The 21,276-nt window shown below is 36.8% G+C and overlaps 3 protein-coding genes across 3 annotated transcripts; 2 read left to right on the forward strand and 1 right to left on the reverse strand.

Moving 5' to 3' along the window:
- Window positions 1–7,802: 7,802 nt before the first annotated feature.
- Window positions 7,803–10,257, forward strand: LOC110897801 (60S ribosomal protein L24). Its single transcript, XM_022144530.2, has 5 exons — window positions 7,803–7,944; window positions 8,370–8,445; window positions 8,536–8,637; window positions 9,724–9,872; window positions 9,976–10,257. Exons 1-5 carry the CDS (start codon window positions 7,934–7,936, stop codon window positions 10,121–10,123), a joined length of 486 nt encoding a protein of 161 aa, XP_022000222.1. The 5' UTR covers window positions 7,803–7,933; the 3' UTR covers window positions 10,124–10,257.
- A 1,856-nt stretch (window positions 10,258–12,113) lies between these two features.
- LOC110897803 (putative non-specific lipid-transfer protein 14) lies at window positions 12,114–12,499 on the forward strand. Its single transcript, XM_022144532.2, has one exon. It carries the CDS (start codon window positions 12,140–12,142, stop codon window positions 12,497–12,499), a length of 360 nt encoding a protein of 119 aa, XP_022000224.2. The 5' UTR covers window positions 12,114–12,139.
- Window positions 12,500–13,578: 1,079 nt separating this feature from the next.
- Window positions 13,579–16,730, reverse strand: LOC110897802 (protein IQ-DOMAIN 31). Its single transcript, XM_022144531.2, has 3 exons — window positions 16,233–16,730; window positions 14,396–14,599; window positions 13,579–14,316 (listed from the first exon to the last, which is right to left on the reverse strand). The coding sequence occupies exons 1-3, from the start codon at window positions 16,605–16,607 to the stop codon at window positions 13,750–13,752; spliced, it is 1,146 nt and encodes a 381-aa protein (XP_022000223.1). The 5' UTR covers window positions 16,608–16,730; the 3' UTR covers window positions 13,579–13,749.
- Between the last annotated feature and the right edge of the window lie 4,546 nt (window positions 16,731–21,276).

A 21,276-nucleotide genomic window follows, 5' to 3' on the forward strand; every position in this document is an offset into this window, starting at 1 on the left:
TCATCGCCAGAACTATCATCTGAACTTTTAACAACCCATTTTTGTTTGTTTAAATTGGCTTTTCTTTTGGAAAAATGTTTCGAACTTTCACCAACTTCAAAAGTCGAATTTTTGAACTCTTAAAATTTTTCTATTGGTTGTTCTTGTTTATCAACATATTTCTCTTTCAATTTAGAGTTAGAAGAAACTCCCTGTTTTGTGTTGGTGGACTTTGGGCAATTCCAAGCAATGTGTCCAACCTCTTGGCATCTGAAACAGGTTCTTCGTTCAACTCTTGGTTCAGATTTCATCATCATATTCTTTTTCCTTTCAGCGAGAAACTCCTTGTTTGACTGTCTCGAATGGTTTCTCATTCTCTTCTTCCAAACTTCCTCCTGAAATAAATTTAGTTTGTGGTTTATAATTTTTCTCATTTTTATGATTTTCGGGTGGAATAAAACCTAAACCTTTCTTTTTGAAATTACTGTTATGATTTGGTTTCTTTTGAAAACCAGAACCAGAACTGTAACCCTTTTTCTTGTTCAATCTTTGTTGAACTCTTGAAGTGTACTTTTTTAGGTTTTTCATTAAGATTTACATCTTTTATTTTAGAAATATTAATTTCTGTTAATTTGAAAACCTTGTTAATCGTTTTAGTTTTAACACTTCTTATTGGAAATTCTTCATCAGAATATAATTTGTCAGAATCATTCAAAGTACATGCTACTTTGAATGTTTTGTCATTCAAATTATTTTTTGACAACAGAAAATCTTTATTGTAAACCCGTTTGACCGGTGAATTCGAATTGTCAACTGATGAACTTGAACTCTCAGATTCAGACTTTGACTCTGACTCCTCCTCCTTATCCAACACCTGATCGACCACTTTCTTTAATAACATAGACTCATGATCAGTGTCAGACGATGTGAATGTAACGTTAATGTTGTCTGGTAACTCATCATTTGTTTCAGACTTTAACTTTATATTGACTGCCTTTTTTACTTCATCCGAAATAGACTTTCTGGGAGAATAACCTTCCCAGATCGGAGGCGGACACCTTTTATAATTTGTACTTTGTTTCTTACCAGTATCCATGTCTTCCGACTTCTTATCTTGAAAGGCTTCAAAACCTGCTACAGTCGGATAAATTCTATCAATCAAGTAATCAGAACTTGAGGAACTCTGCAGCAGTCTTCTGATTCTTTCATTCTCAATCTTTTCAGTCTCAAGTTCCTGCTTCAACTTTGCACACTCATCAATATAGTGATTGATAGCCTTCTGCTTAGTCATCATCGTTGCATTCATCATTGTCAAAGCATCTTCTCTTTCTAAGTTTGTCTTTTCCAATTGGTTAATTGTTCTGTTCAGCACATCATAAGATTCTTTCACGTACTTAACATCAAACACCAATTTTTCTTTCATCTTGTCTAGCTCAATATACTTCTTATCTTTCTCTTCACAATGTTTGCACGATTCCAAACATTTTAAACAAGATTTTTCAACCTCTACAATCTTTTCAACTTCAACTATTTTCTCGACTTCAATTATTTTTTCAACTTCGACTATTTTCTCGACTTCGACAATTTTTTCAACTACTTTCTCCACCACCTTTTCAATCACAATCAATTCTTTCTCAAATTCTACCTTCACTTCACTTTCTTCAACCTCGACCTTCTCTATCGGTGTTTCTTCAACTTTTGTCTTTTCTTCAGCAATCCTTCTTGCTTCAATTTCTTCTTCAATAACCCTTCTTGCTTCCAATTCTCTCTTTAGTCTAGCCCGCCTTTTTCTCTTTCAAAATCTCGATTTTATCCGCAAAAAACAAATTAAAACTATAAGAATCCAATTTTTTTCTAGCTGTATTAATATACTCTTCCTCATCATCAGTATCTTCATCACTTCCTGAAGACTTAAAGATCGGTTGTCTTCTAGGACGATTCTTAGATTTGACTGATTCTTCTCCTGAGATTGAGTCTTCAAGGATTCGAGCAACAAATGCTGTTTTTTTCCCAAGTTTTGTTAGGATCCCACTTATCCCAACTGAATCCTTCTGGAAGCCTTTCATCATCTTGGTATATCAGACCACCTTTTGGACTTCTTTCAACTTCTTGGTCTATCAGACCATAACAAGCTCTCTTCTTTCCATCTTCAATTTTAATAGTATTTGAGCTTGAAGATTGTTGTTGATATGGTTGTTGAGCAACTTGATGATAAATTGCTTTTCGATGATAATCGTTGTTTCCAAACGGATCTTGTCTTCCGGTTGCTTCTCTGTTTGTACACTCTCGTTTAAAATGCCCTTTTTCTCGGCAACGAAAACAAGTAACCTTTGATTTGTCAAAACCTAGCTCAGATGTAGCAGCATCACGAAGATCATCTCTTCGAGTGATTTGTTTGAATTTTTCTGCTCTTCTCAAAACACTAGCTAAACACCACTTGATGTCCATCAACCCAAGTTCCTCAGAATCAATCTGGTCATAATCCTCTTTAGTGAGCATCAAATTTCCGATTCTTCCAGCAACTAAGCTTTCATACGACTCTAACACAGTAACAAGAGATACCATGTGTTGCTTAGCAATATCTGGAGAGAAATTTCGACCATTTTGAATGTTTAATGTCACATTGCATTGCAAATTTGTTGAACTTTGTGGTTTAGAACTTGGTGTTGAGAAATTTGGGTCAAAACTTGAATAAGACGAAGAATATCAACCACTCTGAGTTGTAGTGCTAACATTTGTTTCGGAAGTACCATCAGCACTGAAAGCAGTCTGAATCTTCGGACTCGGAGTAGTCTCAACTTTGCTTCCTCTATAGTATAGACTAACATCTTGTTGAGCTCCTGGATTCTTCATGATAGCAGTTTTCTGAACATCCAATTCATGTTCTTCAAGCTTCTGAATGAACTTACACAAATTCATATCTTCAGATTTTCTGTTATGCTTTAGAATCAACAGATATGTTCCCCATTTATTATGTGGTAGCGCATCGGCTAGCTTATCAACCCATTCATCATCTTCTTTCTTGATGTCCAATCTTTTCATCTCCTGGACAAGATGACAATATCTTTCAATAGTCTTCCTAGTCATCTCATTTTCAAAAGCTGTAAACATATCAAATGATTTCTTTAGTAATGCACGTTTATTTTTTATCATGTCAGCACTTTCCTTAAACTTTTGAATCAACCACCAAATTGATCTAGCAGTTCCCTCATGTTGAAGCAAAACGAAAATATCTTCTTTTACTGCTTGTTGGAGAAGACTAATCATCATCTTTTCACTGGTGTATCTTAATTTTTCATTCGGTGTAAATTCACTTAATGGTTTTTCATTTTCAAGATCATCTTTCAGTCTAACATATTCTTTCTCTATCGAAACCCATGCATCAAACTTATTTCCTTGCACCCAGTTTTCAAAAAGATTTTGCCATCCTTTAAAATCCTCAATGTACATAAGCTTTGGAGGTTTTTGGAAAGTTCCCGTTTCATTTTCGATTTCAACAGTTTTGGCAACTGTAACTGGAGCAGTAGCAAAAGCGTTGGAAAACTCGTTTTCCATGTTTCGGTGTAGAAAGTTCACAATGGCACAATGTTCAAGCGAACTGAAGTTTCAAACAAACTGAGTTCAAACAAACTGATGAAGTTTCACACGACCTGGAGACCTATAACCCACTTCGTACAACCTGGTTAAAATTTCACACGAACTGAACTCAAGTCAAGCAATCTGAATCAACTTCATGCGAAGTGGAAGTTCACTCCGTACGAACTGACTCTTCTAGCGAACTGGAAATCACAATACGTGCGAGCTGGTGACAAGGTTCAGACCATGCGAACTGATAGGTCAAACCGCATGAACAGATACTTTCCAATCCGTGCGAACTGAGATAACAAAATTCAAACCGTGCGACATTTGGGACCATACCCATTCAAGTCCCACCAATCAAGTGCTGCTCCCATGTGCGGATGGCAAGTAGGTGGAGCTCTGGACAAGAGTGTTGCTTTCTTATTTGATATCTGCTGGTGCGACCCAACTTGGATGGTGCAGACAAAAGTGTGGATTATTGAGCCAAGGTGCACACTTGGGTGTGATTGAAGGATGCTTTTTCATGCCGGATGTAGCTTGACGATGTGCATGTCGTGCATGATGTAAGAGAAAGTTCAGAAGATGGCGAGGGTTATTGTCTTTGGCATATGGCGCATGGTAAATTGATTTCAACATGAGATTTATGTTTGCGCATGTGGGAAAAGGTTTGAAATTTCAAAAAAAAAAAGTATCTTTTGTGGATAAGGGTTGGTGAGAAAAAAAGGGACTGATTTGACCACTGACACTGTACAGAGGCATGGCATTATTGTGCAGAGTCACATTTTCGTCTCGTGTTAGGTGAGTGGACTCCACACGCACGAATGGCCATCGTTCCCCCTTATTTTCACCTGACGTGTCACACCCTTATTGGGCCTGCGCGCCTAGTGGGCTGCATGGTTACCCATCATATTATATGCAATGGGTACAAATAGTCTGATTAGGGTTTCGAATTTAGCACTTCTTCAAGTTTCCTCTCCATTTTTTCTTTCAAATCTTTAAGCGAGCTTCAAATTTCCAAGATCATTCTTCAGTTGTTCCTTAGGTTTCCAGATTTCTTTCTAGTCTTCAAGTCGTTTATGGAAGATCTTCAAATACATTTCTAGAAAAGTCTGTTTCCTTTAAAACTATTCTTTTATGATGCTATCGTCATCTCAACATGAAGAATGAAACCGTTAAAATGGAGTTATCGGAAAATTTGAATTTTCAGCGAGCTGGGGTGCGACCTTTCTGGCTTAAGGTTAGACGGTGGCTGATGAGCTGGCGGGGATGATTACTTTGTTTGTAGACTTTTCATTGATGGGAACTTTCGATGTCCCATAACCAACTTTTTTCGGAGGTGCTGACACACTATGGTTTTAATATATCCCAACTAAGCCCTCTAGGAATGGTGCGCCTAAGGAATTTTATGTTTTGTTGTCGGTCTAAAGGCGTGGAACAAGAAATGCCTAAATTTCGTGTCTTCTATCAACTCAATGCACGCAGGGTTTTTTCTCCTTTAGGCTCTGCCATAGCACAAAGAGGATATTGGTCGTTCCCCCAAAAAACTTTCATGACTAGAAGGATAAGTTCTTCTTTATCAAGTACATCGTGATACCCGTCGCTCTGGTTGTTAGGGATACCTCGGAGATACCCAAGGAGAAGCACTCTATACCTAAAGGTGCATATTGGTATGAGAACCTGCGCGCCTTACCATGGAAAGTTTTAGGTGAGAAGGCGTTGGTGGCGATGGCTATGAGTGCTCGGTGGAGGCCACCGAGCAAACATGTGCCTATATATTTGGATGATGAAGTCGGTGAGTTGCGCTTCCCTTTTTATGCTTATGTTTCTGTTTGCATTTGTATATTCTTAGTTATCCACCATGCGCAAAGAAACTAGTATACAATGCACTATTTGATTAAGCGCTTGGTCGATGGGTGTGAGAAAGTTGCTGCAAGGTGAAAAACCTTGGTTAGAACTTAGAACAGATCAGGGGTAACTTCATGTTCCCCTAAGAAGCGTTGCTGCGCGAGTCGTTGCCTTCGAGACCGGGTTTACATATTCTAAATCCTAGGCGTTGTAAGGTTGTGACTCCTAGGGGGAGGAAGTTATAATCCTCTCCAGTGAGGAGTCAATGGCTTCTTCTAGTCATGGACTAATTCCTCCCCTGAATGTGTCATTTGCAGGTGAGCTGCGCGGGCTTGGCGTGGGTCCGGATGTTACACCCAAGGCTGAGAAAGCTCCTCGAAAGAAGTCAATGAGCCCCATTGGTGGTACCAAGAAAAAGAAAAGTTGAAAGTACCAGAGCTATTTCTGATGCGGGTTCCAAAAGAGGTAACCCTCGCGCCCGAAAAGGTACTCTATACAATTGGGTCGTTGTTGCTGATACGCTTGTTGGCCTTGATGATACAGGTGGAGAGAAAGGTGATAAGACTGTCTCAGGTGCAGGTGTGGGCAACGAGTCTACCGAGTATGCCACTGCTAGCGTCACCCCCAATCTGTGCGTAGTTGAGCCCCACTGCAGATTTGGAGCGGAGTCTGTCTGCAAAGCGAAAACAACCGTTGGGCCCGGATGACCAACCCGTTATGAGGAAGAAGGTGACCCTCGAGCCGGTTCCGATCATTGTGAAGAAAACACGCATGAAAGATTCCATAGCGAAGTTGAGTGTTGTAATTAAGTGTGGGTATGGGCCTATGGCCCTGCCATACCCTTTCAATATGAAATTCATTGTGAGGTGCAGAGTCTTTTGATACATTAAAGCTAACAAAATAAACCCTAAGAAAGTAAGTAGAAGCGCCACCAAATAAAAACAAAGGATACATCAAGATGTTGGCCACCATACATGAAAAACATGAGACTCAAAGTCACACACATAACCCATAATTGATAACCAACGCTAAGAAACCAAATGATATCTAATTCTATAGTCTATGTAGTGTCAAATTATACAATGTATATTTTGTATTTTTCACAATCTCCTGTATCAAGCCAAAGCATGCATGCATGCATTTAACAAACAGAAAAGTCTTTTAAAGTTCTAGTAAGACTAAACGAGAACCACATGTAACAACCTTAAATATCACAAGTTGGTTTGGTTTAATTTTTCATCTTTTGACCATTTGATTTTCTAGTTTCCGTGAAAAAAGATTATACATTGTTAGTAACACTCAAACTAAAAAATTTCTAAATCACCCGAAGAACATTTCTAAAGGGTGTAAACTTCTAATTCAAACCCAAACCAATACACCAAAAATTCACGAAGAAAAAAGGATCGAACCCATACCCTAAAATGCAACACTATAATCATTATTAGCATTAGAGCAAATTGCCAAAATGGCCCATGAGGTTTGGTCACTTTTACCACTTTAGTCTAAAAGTCAAACCTTTTGAATCTGAGTCCCGTGGTTTCAATTTTATTGTCATTTTCATTCAAAATCAAAACTTGGTAAGATTTTTCAGTTAATATCTAGTTTTTTTTGGTCTTTTTTCTCCCTTTAAATGAAAGTCAAAATGGTCTTTTTAACGTTTTATTATAATAAATTAAAAAATTTTACCATTCATTAAAAGGGAGAAAAAGGACAAAAAAACTGGATGTTAACTGAAAAATATGACTAAATTTTGATTTCAGATGAAACTGGCAAAAAAATTGAAACCACAGGGACCTAGATTCAAAAGGTTTAATTTTTGGATTAAAGTGGCAAAAGTAACCAAACCTCAGGGACCATTTTGGCAGTTTACTCTTAGCATTATCATTTAAGTTTGAGTAAACTACGAAAATGGTCCCTCAGGTTTGGTCACTTTTGCCACTTTAGTCCTCAAACCTTTTGAATCTGGTCCATGTGGTTTCAATTTTGTTGCCATTTTTCATCCAAAATCAAAATCCGGTCAGATTTTTCAGTTAACATCCAGTTTTTTTTTTCCTCCACTTTAATGAAGGACAACTTGGTTAGATTTTTTTAATTTGTTTTAATAAAACGTTAAAAAGACTATTTTGCCCTTTATTAAAAGAGACAAAAAAGATAAAAAAAAAACTGGATGTTAACTGAAAAATTTTACCAAATTTTGATTTTGGATGAAAATGACAACAAAATTGAAACCACATGGATCCAGATTCAAAATGTTTGAGTTTTGAGCTAAAGTGACAAAAATGACCAAACCTCAGGGATTATTTTGGTAGTTTATTAGGGTTGTTCATAGAAAAGAAAAAGAACCAAAAGAAAAAAAGTAATTGAGATTTTGGGTAGAAAGTGACCAAAGAAAAAGTACAAGGGTTACAATCGTCATCTTTGTTAACCAAAGAAAGCAACGCTGCTATATATTGACACAGACAATCGAGATCGCTAGGGTTTTTTTCCGTCAACCGTTGCCGCCGCCGCCGCTACCGTCGCCGCCACCGTCATGGTTCTGAAGTATGTTCTCCTTTCCCCTTCCCCTTACATTGTTGATTGTTAATATTCATGTTTTGATTACCTCATTTTGAAACATATGCTTCGTGATTAAAAATGCAACTAAATTGCTAATATTCAGGATTGTGGTTATGGATTATTTGTTATTTACCCTACATTGTATAACTCAACTCGTTTAATTAACAAGGTTAATAAACATAATCACCAATTCACATTAGGGTTTTGAAATCTTACTAAAAGGAGATGAGATTGCATTATTAGGGTTTGATTGAATTAATTGGGAAAAACATTTCGATTGCATTTTATGTGTTTGTTTAGTCTCATGAGCATGATTAATTATGAGCACTATATCAGCTTATTATATGAGTAAAGTTTTTTTTTTTTTTTTTTAATTTTTAGAGATTTAACGCCTTTTTCGGTGTTTATAGGACCGAGCTTTGCCGTTTCAGTGGCCAGAAGATATATCCTGGAAGGGGTATTAGGTTCATTAGATCAGATTCTCAGGTATATAATGTGATTGCATAGTTTATGTTTATGATTTAGGTTAGTTATAAATTTATTTTTGAATTTAAAGGTTGGTTTGGTTGGATTCAGGTTTTCTTGTTTGCTAATTCGAAATGCAAAAGGTACTTCCATAATAAATTGAAGCCTTCAAAGCTCACATGGACTGCCATGTACCGGAAGCAGCACAAGAAGGTAAGTCTGATCAGTATACTGCATTTCTTTGTTGGATTTTACAAGTATGATTCGGTTGCGTGGTTGTTTTGCTCAAATGGGTTGATTTGTTTTTTTATTTAATATTTGATGAGTTAAATGAGTTGAGCTAAATGGTTTGATTGATAGCGAGACTAGTCGGGTACATTGGTTTTGAGGTCATTCAAAGATTTTGTAACCAATCAATCACTTTGTTAAATTAAGTTTGATTATTTATATAGTGATTTAGGTGGTGTTTTTTTTTTCCAAAAAAGATCTGCGCAGGTCTGCGCGCAGACATTGCCATCTGCAGACTGTTTGTTTTGACGAAGACGTTTACATTTCATTAGAAAACGTCTGCGCAAGATTTTTATGGTGCAGGCTTTGCTCGGTCACTTTTAAGATCCTCTAAGGTCTTCAGAGGGTTAAACACCACCACCACCGTCCACCACCACCACCGTCAACCACCCACCATCCACCGTCCATGTCCACCACCCACCACCACTGTCCACTGCCATCACCACCCACCAGCACCGTCCGTACACCACCACCAGTTTATTTTAGAAGTCTACATACGTTAAAAAACAAACAGTCTTCTCCTTGCAGACTGCAGAGGTTTAGTCCATCTGTGCTCCGTAGACTGCATACATTTTACATCTTAAGAAACAAACTGCGCCTTAGTGTTTGTATACTTGTTTTCAAAAAATGTCATATCTTAACATGGTCTAACCTGTTTCGTTCTGCACGTAAAAGATAATTCGTTTTGACTTTTGACTCAGACTCATTATTCAAATCTCACCCAACCTGTGCAGTTTTGTCTCCTTTAGGGCTTTAGACATATGTTGTCGGTTTGGTGATTATTTGACATCTTTCTTTCAAGTGTCTATAATCATATTTTTCAAAATTATTTACGTGAGAAGTGAAAACTTCACGAATAATGACAAAGATGTGTTTGTGGTCGTCCCAATCTGGCTTAACCTGTTTTGTTCTGCACTTAAAGAATACTCTGTTTTGACCCAAACATGTTACGCAACATTGTTTGTCAGTGCAGTGATAATTTGATCAAATGTTTTGTTTCAAATCTTACAGGACGCAGCTCAGGAAGCTGTGAAGAAGAGACGTCGTGCAACCAAAAAGCCATATTCTCGGGCTATTGTGGGGGCCACTTTGGAAGTTATTCAGAAGAAACGAAGTGAGAAGCCTGAAGTTCGTGATGCTGCTAGGGAGGCTGCTCTGCGGTATGCTTTGCTTTACATTTCATTGATGATTTTAACAATTGGTCTTGAAGAATCACAATTATATAATATATATATATATATTTTTAAATCTACCAAATTTCAGTGAAATTAAAGAAAGGATCAAGAAAACCAAGGATGAGAAGAAGGCAAAGAAAGCCGAGGTGGCATCAAAACAAAAGACTCAAACTAAGGGTGGCAATGTTCCTAAAGGTAAGGGCCCTAAGCTCGGTGGTGGTGGCGGAAAGCGTTGAAGTTTCGTCATTGGTTTCTTTTTAATTTTTGTTTCGTATTATTTATGTTGAGTCCTTTGAAGGAAACCTATCTTTTTTGTGTTTGTTACTGTTTACAAATTCTAAATTTTGAAAGCATTTTGAAGTTAGTGATATGAGTTGGGGGTTCTAAACGAGCCAATCATCTCGTAAACCGCTTGTGGCCGGCTTGCTAAAAGCTTGAATTAAGCTTTTCTTAAACAAATTTAAGCCTAATAATAGCCTAAACTAGTCTATTTTATATTTGTATTATATTTATTCTTATATTAAAAATTTGTTAAAATTAACAAAATTTTATATATAAAATTCTAAATAATAAATATATATCAAAATAATTAAAAATGCTTATAATTCAATTAATATATGATAAATAAGCTGAGTTTGAGCTTGAAAATTAATCATGAGTCAAGCTTAAGGTCTAAAAGCAGACCTCGAAACGAGCCAAAGTCGAGGTCCCATAAGTTAAGGCCATGGGGTATGGGGCTTGGGTTGGGGGAAAATGCTTAAGGCACCACCTCGGGTGTGCTTGGGTTGGGGCGTGGCCCTTGGGGCTTCGGTTTCAAGCCGGGCGTGGGGCGGAGGAAGCGAGCTGACATGGCGGGCTATGTATGGCCAAAACAAAATAGCCGTTGGGCAACGACTATGTTAAAAAAAATTAATTTTTTACTATAAAATTCACATTTTTCTTCCATTTTTTACCACAGTCAACCACATCTTCTATACATCTTCAATTCTCTTTCTACAAAACGAAAAAATGCATCCTTACAACCGTCCTTTTGACCCGAACAACCCGTATGCATTCCAAGAAAATAATCCTAGCCCATCACCCACTCGTCCAATGGCTCGTCTATTTTTCATACACTCTTCTATGAAAAACACAGGGCCGAAATACGAAGGAGCAAAGAAGCTAGAGATGCCGCTAGAGATGGCCAGAAACAAAAACGGGATGATTTGAAATTTCTATCCCAGCTCATTGATCACCTAGAGGGTGAAGAGTTACAACTAATCTTGGCGATGAGAGAAGAGATAAAAAAAACAAATATAAAAGTTAGGATTTTTTTTTTTTTTGTAATTTTCTTTATTTAAAAATATTAAAAAAATTAAATTTGTTGTTTTAAATAATATTCAAATAGCCCAGCGAAGCCCACCAAACCCTCGCCTCAAACCCCCGCCCCACCATACCGTGTTGAATGTGGGTTTAGCCCATGTCTGCCCCCCAAACCACGTGTCAACTAATGCCCCAACCCAAGCCCAACCCCCGCCCCACCATACCCCACGGTCAGGGCCGTCTCTAAAAGTCATAAATTTTTTTTTGGCCCTGTTCGAGATAAAAAATCTGGGCTCTATTCGCAATCTTCGTATAATATAAACTCATCAATTATTTAATCAAATATATAAATACAACGATAAATGTTATGAAATTGATAAAACAAATTAACAAAAATAGTGTAGCAAAAATATCAAAGTATCGAACCTACCTACTAAGTGATTGGCCAGCAGACCCTTATTTAAGATTGGCCATTGGGCCTTTTAAGCAGACCCTTGTTTATCAAACTTTTAATTGGGTTTTAAACTTGTTATACAAAATCCCCTATTTATAAAAAATCCAGATTTTTTTAAATATATATATAAAAAAATTTAAAAATTTTTTGGGCCCTATATTGATTTGGGCCCTGATCGCAGGCCCACCCTGCACTTGCTTGTAGCCGGCCATGCCCACGGTCTAAATGAGCTGAGCATATGTTTAAGTGAACTCGAGCTCGACTTGTTGACACCCTTGTTTGAGTCATGATATTATAAAACCAGTTTGTTAAACTTTGACTATTTTAAAAAGTCAAACATTAGCTCCACCGGAATGCAGTTTGCGTGGCTCATGCAATCTAAATGCCCCGAAAACACACGTTTGTTATTGCAAACCCACCACACAATATCATCTTCTATGCACGCCCATATAAACACATGACCCACACACTCCTCCATTCACAAAAAAGTCCGATAATGGCTTGTTTAAAGGCGGTAACTGGTGGTTGGTTACTGGTCGTGACGATGTTTTGGGTGGCGTCAAAGTCAAAAACCTCAGCCAGTGTGGACTGTGTGACCGTGACCACCCTCATATCAACATGCTCCGCTTTTGTAACATATGGGTCCCCTGACCCGTATCCGGGGTCCCCTTGTTGTGATGCGGTATCTAGCCTCAATAACCTCGGCGACTCAGAAGAAAACAAGCGAGCGTTATGTATGTGCATGATGGGCGTTATTACTACTTACAATCCAAATGCCACCGCCATTGCTACCTTACCCGGTTTCTGTGGCGTTTCACTCGGTTTTACCATCGATCCGAACACCGATTGCAACTAGTAACGACAAAGAACCTTTATTTTTACTAGACCAGGTTTAAACCGTTTCAAATGTTTTGTAACCTGACTTGTTTTTCACTTTTTTTGGTGCAGTGTATGAGCCACTAGAGCCAGATGACATATCACATGATCAAGAAAACAAAAAAATTGCTATAAAAGGGAAAAAAAACAGAGAAATAAATAGTAGATGATGACCCACAAATATCTGACCCGTGACCCGAATGGATACTAATTTGGAGATTTTCATCTTTTATGTTTGATTGCATCTAAAATGTTTCAAATAATATATCATATATTACTTTCTCTTTAAACTAAACCTTTTGAAAAAAGTGACTAAAAAGGAGAAAATCTCAAAATCACTTTTTCTTGATGTTGTACAACTACATATGGTAATCATGACTTAATTTGAACATGTTAGATTTAAGTAATTTTTATATTTGTTTATTTTGTTAATTAGGGTCTATTTGAATTGCATAATAAATTAAAATTGATTGCAGTTATGAAACTTGTTACCGTAGAAGGAGCGTAAATGGGTCAGTATCACCCACTACCAGTATAAGTATATGTTAGTCGTTGTTGGCACCACCACTGAACTCATTCTGATATTATTATTATTATCGTCGTCGTCGCCGTCATTATTATTATTATAAAATGATTCATTTTAACCCAACTCATTTTAGTGAGAGCCCTTTGAAACCTAACCATATTGGTGCTTTTCTAAACAACTCGTTTTGACCTGATCCGTCTTAACCTTTTACTTGACCCATCCCTAGCCTCACAAACGAACTCGAACTCGACAAACAATCCGTACATTTGGGACGAGTAATGAGATGGGAACGAGGTTGGTCTTAAAATGGGTATAGTATTAGGTGATACACGACCCAATACATATTGTGGTCACTAACCTTCTATTTATCTACAAAACACCTGATGAACTCAACAAATTTTGTGATTATTACACCACAAAAATAAGTAACATATTGTATCTTATTTTTATTTTTTATTTTTTATTTTTATCGTTTTAACATGTTATACTTTATTTCTATTCCATCAAACTTCACTAAATGCCACAAGTGCAAAAAGAGAACAAAAAACATATACACTTTTAAAATAACATCACAGTTAAGTTTTACCATGACTAACACACCACCATACCATATATCACAACTTAAATCAACAACCTAACAAACAAAACAAACTTCATTTTTGCAACCAATAAGTAGAAGATCAAACCCAAAATCCTGATCAAATCTAGCTTTGAAACCCTCTCTCCGAGAGGGTATCAGAATAATCCCAATGCGATCTTGTCGAACCCGATTTTTCAAACTGAACCCTTTGTCTCGGAGCACTGTGGGACCGTAGTTTAGCCCGTGATGATTCCGTGTAAGCCATGTAGTTTGGATCACTCGGGTAATCACCAAATACGCTTCGTGAGTATTCACTAAACGGACTTCGTTTATGGCTACTTCCGGGCCTGGAAGCAGGGGAACGGACCCGAGGGGTGCTATCAGCTGTTGCTATGGTTTTTTCTGCTTCTCGGTGGATCATGGAACCCAACGGCAACACTTCCCGTGACCCGTGTCTAGAGCTCGGGTTCCATGGTTTTGTTGATGTGGATATGGAGTCGTGGGTCGACTTGTTACTCGGGCTTGGGTGACGACGAGGCTTCCAAGTATCGACTTCAAGAATCTTGTCACTTCTTTCATCATCGGCTCGACTTTGTTTACTGTTCCAAGATGTCTCCTCCATCCAGTTTTCTAACCAGTTTAGCCCTTTTAACCGCTCGTGGATGAAAACGCCTCTCGCATTTGTAGATTTCTGTGTTTCCAAGACAAAGAATGCCATGTTTAATCATAGTAAGTACATGTGATGGTTAAAATGGATACCAGAAACTTACAAGATGAGTGTGTGAGTTTGTCGACCGAGTGCTTGAATGTGATGAGGTCGATAAGGAAACCCGGCTAGCGCATGCCCGGGCCTGAACACGAGCCATGGCTTGCATTCGCCTAAGCATGTCGGCACTTTGTTTTCTCACGATACGGCCTCTCACGAGTGCCTGAAGTTTTACCAATCCTTTAAGTGCCCTCAGTGCTCTCCTAGCCTACACATGTATCACAATTAGTAAGAGTATCGAGAATTTTTGTTTTAAAAAGCATGAGGCGCACGCATTATGTACATGTACGGCGCCAGGGATTTATATAATATATATTATATAATTCTGGATGGTACTCACTATAAGCAACAATGTTAATACTAAAAACCCGCAATTTAAGTATTTAACAAGTAAAATTTAGAGCATTCAAAATCCGTCCATCAAATTTTGTGAGTGAGGTTTTTATATTATAAAAAGTGGTTGTAAGTGGAGGAGAGAGAAAAGAAACTATCTGTATATTTTGAAAATAGTTGTGAGTAAAGGAAAAAGAACAGGCAATGATAAAATTATAAAAAATATTATTTAATTAAAAGAAAATAAAAAAGGGTAGATTTAGTGGGAGGGATGTGGGTGCTCTTAAAACTCCTATGTATATGATTTAATATATAAGTAAGTAGCCTGTAACCCTATATTCAACCTAAAAAAGCTATACGTACAACCTAAAGAAGCATAAAATCTGCCCATATACAAGAGTCGAGGGGCCTCTTTGGAGTCGCCACCAAGGCAAAGCCAACCATCTTGCCAGGGCCGCCTCATGCCTAGACACGCCACAAACACTTTAAAACTAAGCCGCGAATCATAAAAATTATTCAAAACCAAACAAACCATTTGTCTAGTTTATTAAAAGCTAAAAAAACATACATCCAGTGTCTAAATATTAATATTCTTCTTATCAAAGTGCAAACCGTCGGGACGATCCATGTGTCTTTTGGCAAAGTTGGGGACAAAATAAGTTACAAAGTGGAAACCATAGGGACCATCCGTATACTTTTGAAAAACCAGAGATCAAATTCAAAATTTTGTTAAACCACAAGAGCCATCCGTGTTTTTTTATTACTAAACAAATAATTATTGTTGCAAAAAGTATACATTTCGAGTCGAGTAAACTGCCAAAATGGTCCTCATTGGTCACTTTTTCCATTTTAATCCAAAACTCAAACTTTTTTAATCTGGATCCTTGTGGTTTTCAATTTGTTGACATTTTCATCTAAAATCAAAATCTGGTAAGATCAGTTAAATCCAGTTTTTTTGTCTTTTTCCTTCCTTTTAATAAAGGGCAAAATGGTCTTTTTAATGTTTTATTAAAACAAATAAAATAATCTGACAATTTTGTCATTCATTAAAAAGGAAGGAAAAGATTAAAAAAGTTGGATTTTAACTGAAAAATCTGACCAGATTTTGCTTTTGGATGAAAATAACAACAAAATTGAAACCAACCACATAAACCCAGATTCAAAAGGTTTGAGTTTTAGACAAAAATAACAAAAGTGACCAAACTCGGGAACCATTTTGGAATTTTGCTCTTTCGACTTTCTAATTATTTAGCGGGAAAACCGAAAAAAAAAAAAAAAAAACAAATTCCAAACCCCAGGACCCATGTGCAAATGTTGCAAAAAACCAAAAACATTAGTGGCCTGAAAAAGAAATCTGATATGGCCAACCCAACCACCACCGAAACCGACCACTACCCATCACTCACTTCCCATTAAATGTACAAACAAAACAATACGGCCGTAATCCGTAAAACCCACCAACACACAAGGGCACAAAAGTAAATTCACCACATTTATCAACATCTTACCAGATACGCCCGGAACGCGGCCTGTATCTTCACAGCACCCGAAACCCGCCTCCGTTCCACGTCAGCATTATTACTATTATTATTATTATAACCCCTACTAGCAGTAGCACCACTGGTAGTTAACCTAACAACCTCTGCGGCCGCGTGGGCCGCGGCAAGCGCTGCCTCGGCTACCGCGGCCGTTGCGGCCGCTACCGCGATCGCGTGCTTGTTAGCATCCAACGATTCGGGGTACAGATTTAAATTTTCTGACGGGTTAATTCCTGTTGATGGTTCATGAGGTTTAAGGTGTTTTTTAGAACCCGACCCGGTGGATGATGAAGTGGGTTTTTTGGACCGGAAAAGGGAGCGGATCCATCTGGTTGTTTTACCCATCTACTACCATTGCCGGTGACCGGGAAATTGGAGAGTGAGTGTGTGTGTGTGTGAAGGTTTTTGTGGCGGTAGTTGCAGTTTTTGGACCCACGATGGTTTTAAGAGGAATGGAATTTTGACAGAGGGACGGTGGGTACCTATCTAATAAAAGGGACAAAAATATTAACTGTTACGCGATCAATTCGACTTAATGTCTAGATATTGACATGAGTTATTTGTATTTTTACGGTTAAAATTGATAAATTGGGTTGGATCGAGTCAAACGTGTTTTACGGGTAATTTTATTGTCGTGTCTATGGGTGAGTGAGTTATTGGGTTTTTCTCGAAATTTATGGTGGACTCGGGTTATTCTCAGAATATTCTGTTTGGTGCAGTGGGTGGTCCGAGAGGGCTCGAGATTGATTCTATTGGCCGTTATTTTTTTTTTTTTTGATAAATTGGTGAAAAGAGGGTTTGAGAGTGTGGGGCTGCGGGAATTCGATTTTGGCTGGTACTTTGGTTCGTTATGGTATCGGCGTTTGATATAGTTTACAACATTAGATTTGAATGCAACTTTGTTTTCATAAAATTTATATAGGAAATTAGGAATACGGTTACACACTAAATTTAAAAAAAAATATGAACATAACATGTTATGATAAAATCGGATAAATACGTGGCTTATATTCAGAACTTTGTAAAACATTATATATAAAAAGTTACACAAGAAAAACAAATTTGTATTAAAAACAACAAAGAAAAACAAATTTGTATTAAAAACAACAAAGAAAAAACAAAATTATATTAAAATACGATGAACAAAAAAATCGATTACATTTGACTAATTCATTTATAAATAAACATGTTATTGAAACGTAGATAAATATGTCACGATGTTATATGCAGAATGTCATAAGCATTATATTATATTGTTAAAACAACGAAAATTGAAAACTACTTAAAAAGAGTAAACGTGAAGCAATATTGATAACACACATGTTGGTGATTCGATTATTTATAAGTTACTATTCATAACTCTGTTTTTAGTAAAATTTAAACTGATACATACATATATAAAATAAGCATGTTGTAACGGTATAGTCCGAACTTTTATAAAATAATTAAATTTTAAAAGTTAAAAGAGATATATAAAAGAGTAAATTACACTTTTCGTCCTTTATGTTTGTAGCGGGTTGTAATGGATGACCTTTAATTTCAATAAATTACAGTCACAATCTCGTATTTAGAAAATTCATTACACCTTTAGTTCTTTACCCCTAACCAGGTTAAAATTTTAAGTTAAGTCAAGTCACATAAAGGCAATATTGTCTTTTCCCTTCCTTTTCTTTCTTTCCCTTCATTTATGATATGAAAAACAAATATATTAAACTAATAAATTCTGAAAAAAAATCACACACTTTGAACACACACTGTCTCCCTGTAAACTCTTCAAATCAACACCACCATCCCCCAAAACCACCGCTATCAACAAGCCTCAATCATCACCATCAACCACCATCGACCTCCTCACCACCTCGTTGACTTGATAAACACAAATCGATCATCATGTCTTCTTTTGACAACAAGTTTGATCACCTAAAAGTTTCCCTCAAAGACATACAAACCGCTACCAACAATTGCTGAAGAAAATATAGTCAGACGAGATGGATTTGGAAACGAGTACAAGGGGCAATTAGTCTTAAGCTTCGGAAATCTGATTGATATTATTGCATGGAGGTTAGATCCTAAGATCAAGGGGCACAGATTAGAAGAGTTTCAGTTTCAGACATAAATTACAACGTTGTCTAGTCTGAAGCATCAAAATCTAGTCTCTTTTGTTAGGTTTTGTGATGAAAATGATGAGAAGATTATCATAAACAAGTTTGAGGCTAGGCTAAGTCTTGCCCGATACCTAAGTGACCCAGTTACACTCACATGGACTCAAAGATTGCAAATCTGTATTGGTATTGCACGAACACTCAAATGTCAATTGGGAAGCAAAACTATATGGTTTTATTAGATGTCAATTGGGAAGCAAAACTATCTGGTTTTGAGCTATCCACGACGCAACCAACAACTTGAAGGGATGATATTCTCTCTGATCTAACATGTGGCTCGATTGGGTATGTTGGCCCAACTTATGTAAAGTCTTGAAAGGGTAACCCACAACTTGGACGTGTACTCGTTTGGGTTTTTTTTAGCAGATCTTGAAGATTAAAAAGAGGAAACTAAATGGTTTTTTTTTTTCAAGATTGTGGAGGGTCTTACTGTAGAACAGATCTTGAAGATCTGAATCAGCTGGATTGTTTCTGGTTTTTTGGAATATTGGAAGTATGAGATGAGAATTTGGGATTTGGGGGGTGTTTGGGATTAGAGAGGGAAAGAGATGGTGTTTAGAGAGACAATAGGGTGTTTATATGTTTTATTACTTTTTATGTTTTATTTTTAATTTACTTTTTTGAATTTATTGATAAAATGACTGAATTACCTTCATGGGCAAAACACATACCATATTTAGCTCAAAATTTTAACTAGGTTAGTGCTAAAGGACGTAGAGTGTAACGAGTTTTGCAGTTAAAGGATTATGACTGTAATTATTGAAGCTAAAGGCTATACGTTGCAATTCGGTACAAATATAAAGTACGAAAAATGTAATTTACCCTAAATAAAATAAACATTTACCAAAGGGGCTAACACATGCGTTTTGTCTATAACAATTTAGCATTTTTCTCCATCCTTTGTTTCACATATTCGAAAATTTTCAAAATAAGGTGCTCAAATAGCAATTCTTAAATAATTTTGTTATAAATCGAATTGTAATACCCACATTTTCGTAAACCCATTTTATATTATATTTACTTTTTGGTAATATGCCAAAAATAATTTTAAAATTTAAACTTTTGACTTTTCAAAATGCAGGAAAGCACTTTTAAGAATAGTATATTTAGCACTAACTGATGTGATTTACACCACATGCACAACATAACACCAACACACACGTTAACTCTATTACACCCATGCGGGTCAAGCTTGTCGAATTTGTTGATATGGGTCAATAAATATGGTAGACGTTTAAGAATTACGCTAGGCATACTATGGTTACCATCTCCACAATAGCGAAAGAAATCACGCAAGCCATGCCAGATAACAAGTCATAACAATTTCTGCTTGAACGAACACGCTAAAGCAACTATCAACTCCTTTCGAGTTGAAAAGGGTTTTGATATAAACGCTTTTGCGTTAAGCTGCATTCACATACCAATGTAGCCCGATTAAAAAGAAGTGTTAACTTTTTATTTATTTATTTATCAAAAGGGTGACTCAGTTTCGGACAAAGCGTGTGCTTCCATATAAAAACGGAACGCAAAATAGATCAATATGCAAAATAAGGGATTTATGGGAACAATACTTGGTGAAAATTGATCATTTGACAAACAAGATAAAATCCTTAAATCCAATTAAAGAACACTTTGAAATCCTCACACTTCACGCAACTACTTTTTTGGGTTTTTTTAGGTTGATTGTTTAGAAAAGCTTAGTAAAGATTCTAACTCATTAAATAAATAGTATACTTTAAGTTAAGAACAATTGTAGTATTACTGAAAAGCAAATTCCTAGCTTTACCAATAATAAACTAGATGATGATTGTCATGATTTTCCTAAAGCGGTGACAAAATTTTCTACCCCTCCAACCCTACCAAACTATAATACATTAATAAAATAAATTACTACTTGCAACCAATTTTTGACATTTTGACATCAAATGACCAAACTGAGTTTTTTTTTTTTATATTCTTCCGCACCAAATATTTAGCTGCAAAACACTCATGGAAGTTAATCATACACTTTAAAAGCAAAGTTGAATCATTTGGTCAACCAAGTCGACAGAATCATCTTTTGGGTCAATTTGAAAAAAAAAAAACTGACATTATTCGATAAAATCAATGAACCAATACAATGTTGGAAATATTAAAGGAAAACATACAAGTTGGTATGTTTCCTCTATCTCACATTGGTGAGGGAAGTGAAATTTGAGTGGTTTATAAGGGATTACTCCTTATGGGCTACCAAAGTGTTAGATGGGTTGAGAAGTGGATAAACTTGACACGCGCGTCGAGCCGAGCCGCGAGCTCGTGAATGGGTGCGTTTGAGGCGCATGTACGCATCGTCGCGAGGAGTTGAGGAGCTTTATTTTTAGTTAGAGTCCGGTTTAGGTGCGTCAGATCTGTGGACCAAATGAGATAAGATTGAGATAGAGGTAAATTCGAAACAGTGGGGGTTATCTCATTATCTCTAGTAATTCGAATTCGTGTGGGATATCTCCAGCAACCGAATTTGGTTCTGGATGGTTATCCTACTCCCCGTTTTTCTCATTCTCTGGTATGATCACAGTCTATAAATAAAAACCTCCTGCTACCCATTCAGATACACAGTCTCTCAACTTTGTGTGCTCCAGTTTCTTCTCCAGCTTCTGCGTTTTTCTGGTTTCATTGCTGTTGCAATCCAGAAAAGTTCTGCATTAAATCCATGGAGTTTACGCTACAGTTCACAGCAATACGAGCGCGTAAAATCCTTTAAGGACAGGAATCATCCGTGCAATTCAAGGATCTTCTTTCTTAATCGCCAGGTTGGTTTTAATTTTGTGTGTTCTTTAATTTGTCCGATAACGGGACAGTCTTCTTCTACCTTT

Source organism: Helianthus annuus, chromosome 13 (assembly GCF_002127325.2).
Source record: "Helianthus annuus cultivar XRQ/B chromosome 13, HanXRQr2.0-SUNRISE, whole genome shotgun sequence".
Lineage (NCBI taxonomy): Eukaryota > Viridiplantae > Streptophyta > Magnoliopsida > Asterales > Asteraceae > Helianthus > Helianthus annuus.

Excerpts from the sequence above, each read along its gene's own strand:
- LOC110897801 (XM_022144530.2), top strand. Across the intron at positions 8,446-8,535 it reads TCATTAGATCAGATTCTCAG|GTTTTCTTGTTTGCTAATTC; the intron begins GTATATAATGTG and ends GGTTGGATTCAG. Across the intron at positions 9,873-9,975 it reads GCTAGGGAGGCTGCTCTGCG|TGAAATTAAAGAAAGGATCA; the intron begins GTATGCTTTGCT and ends ACCAAATTTCAG.
- LOC110897803 (XM_022144532.2), top strand. The coding sequence starts at position 12,140 with ATGGCTTGTTTAAAGGCGGTAACTGGTGGTTGGTTACTGGTCGTGACG.
- LOC110897802 (XM_022144531.2), bottom strand. The coding sequence starts at position 16,607 with ATGGGTAAAACAACCAGATGGATCCGCTCCCTTTTCCGGTCCAAAAAA. Across the intron at positions 14,600-16,232 it reads CCGCGTTCCGGGCGTATCTG|GCTAGGAGAGCACTGAGGGC; the intron begins GTAAGATGTTGA and ends ATACATGTGTAG. Across the intron at positions 14,317-14,395 it reads CAAACTCACACACTCATCTT|AAATCTACAAATGCGAGAGG; the intron begins GTAAGTTTCTGG and ends TTGGAAACACAG.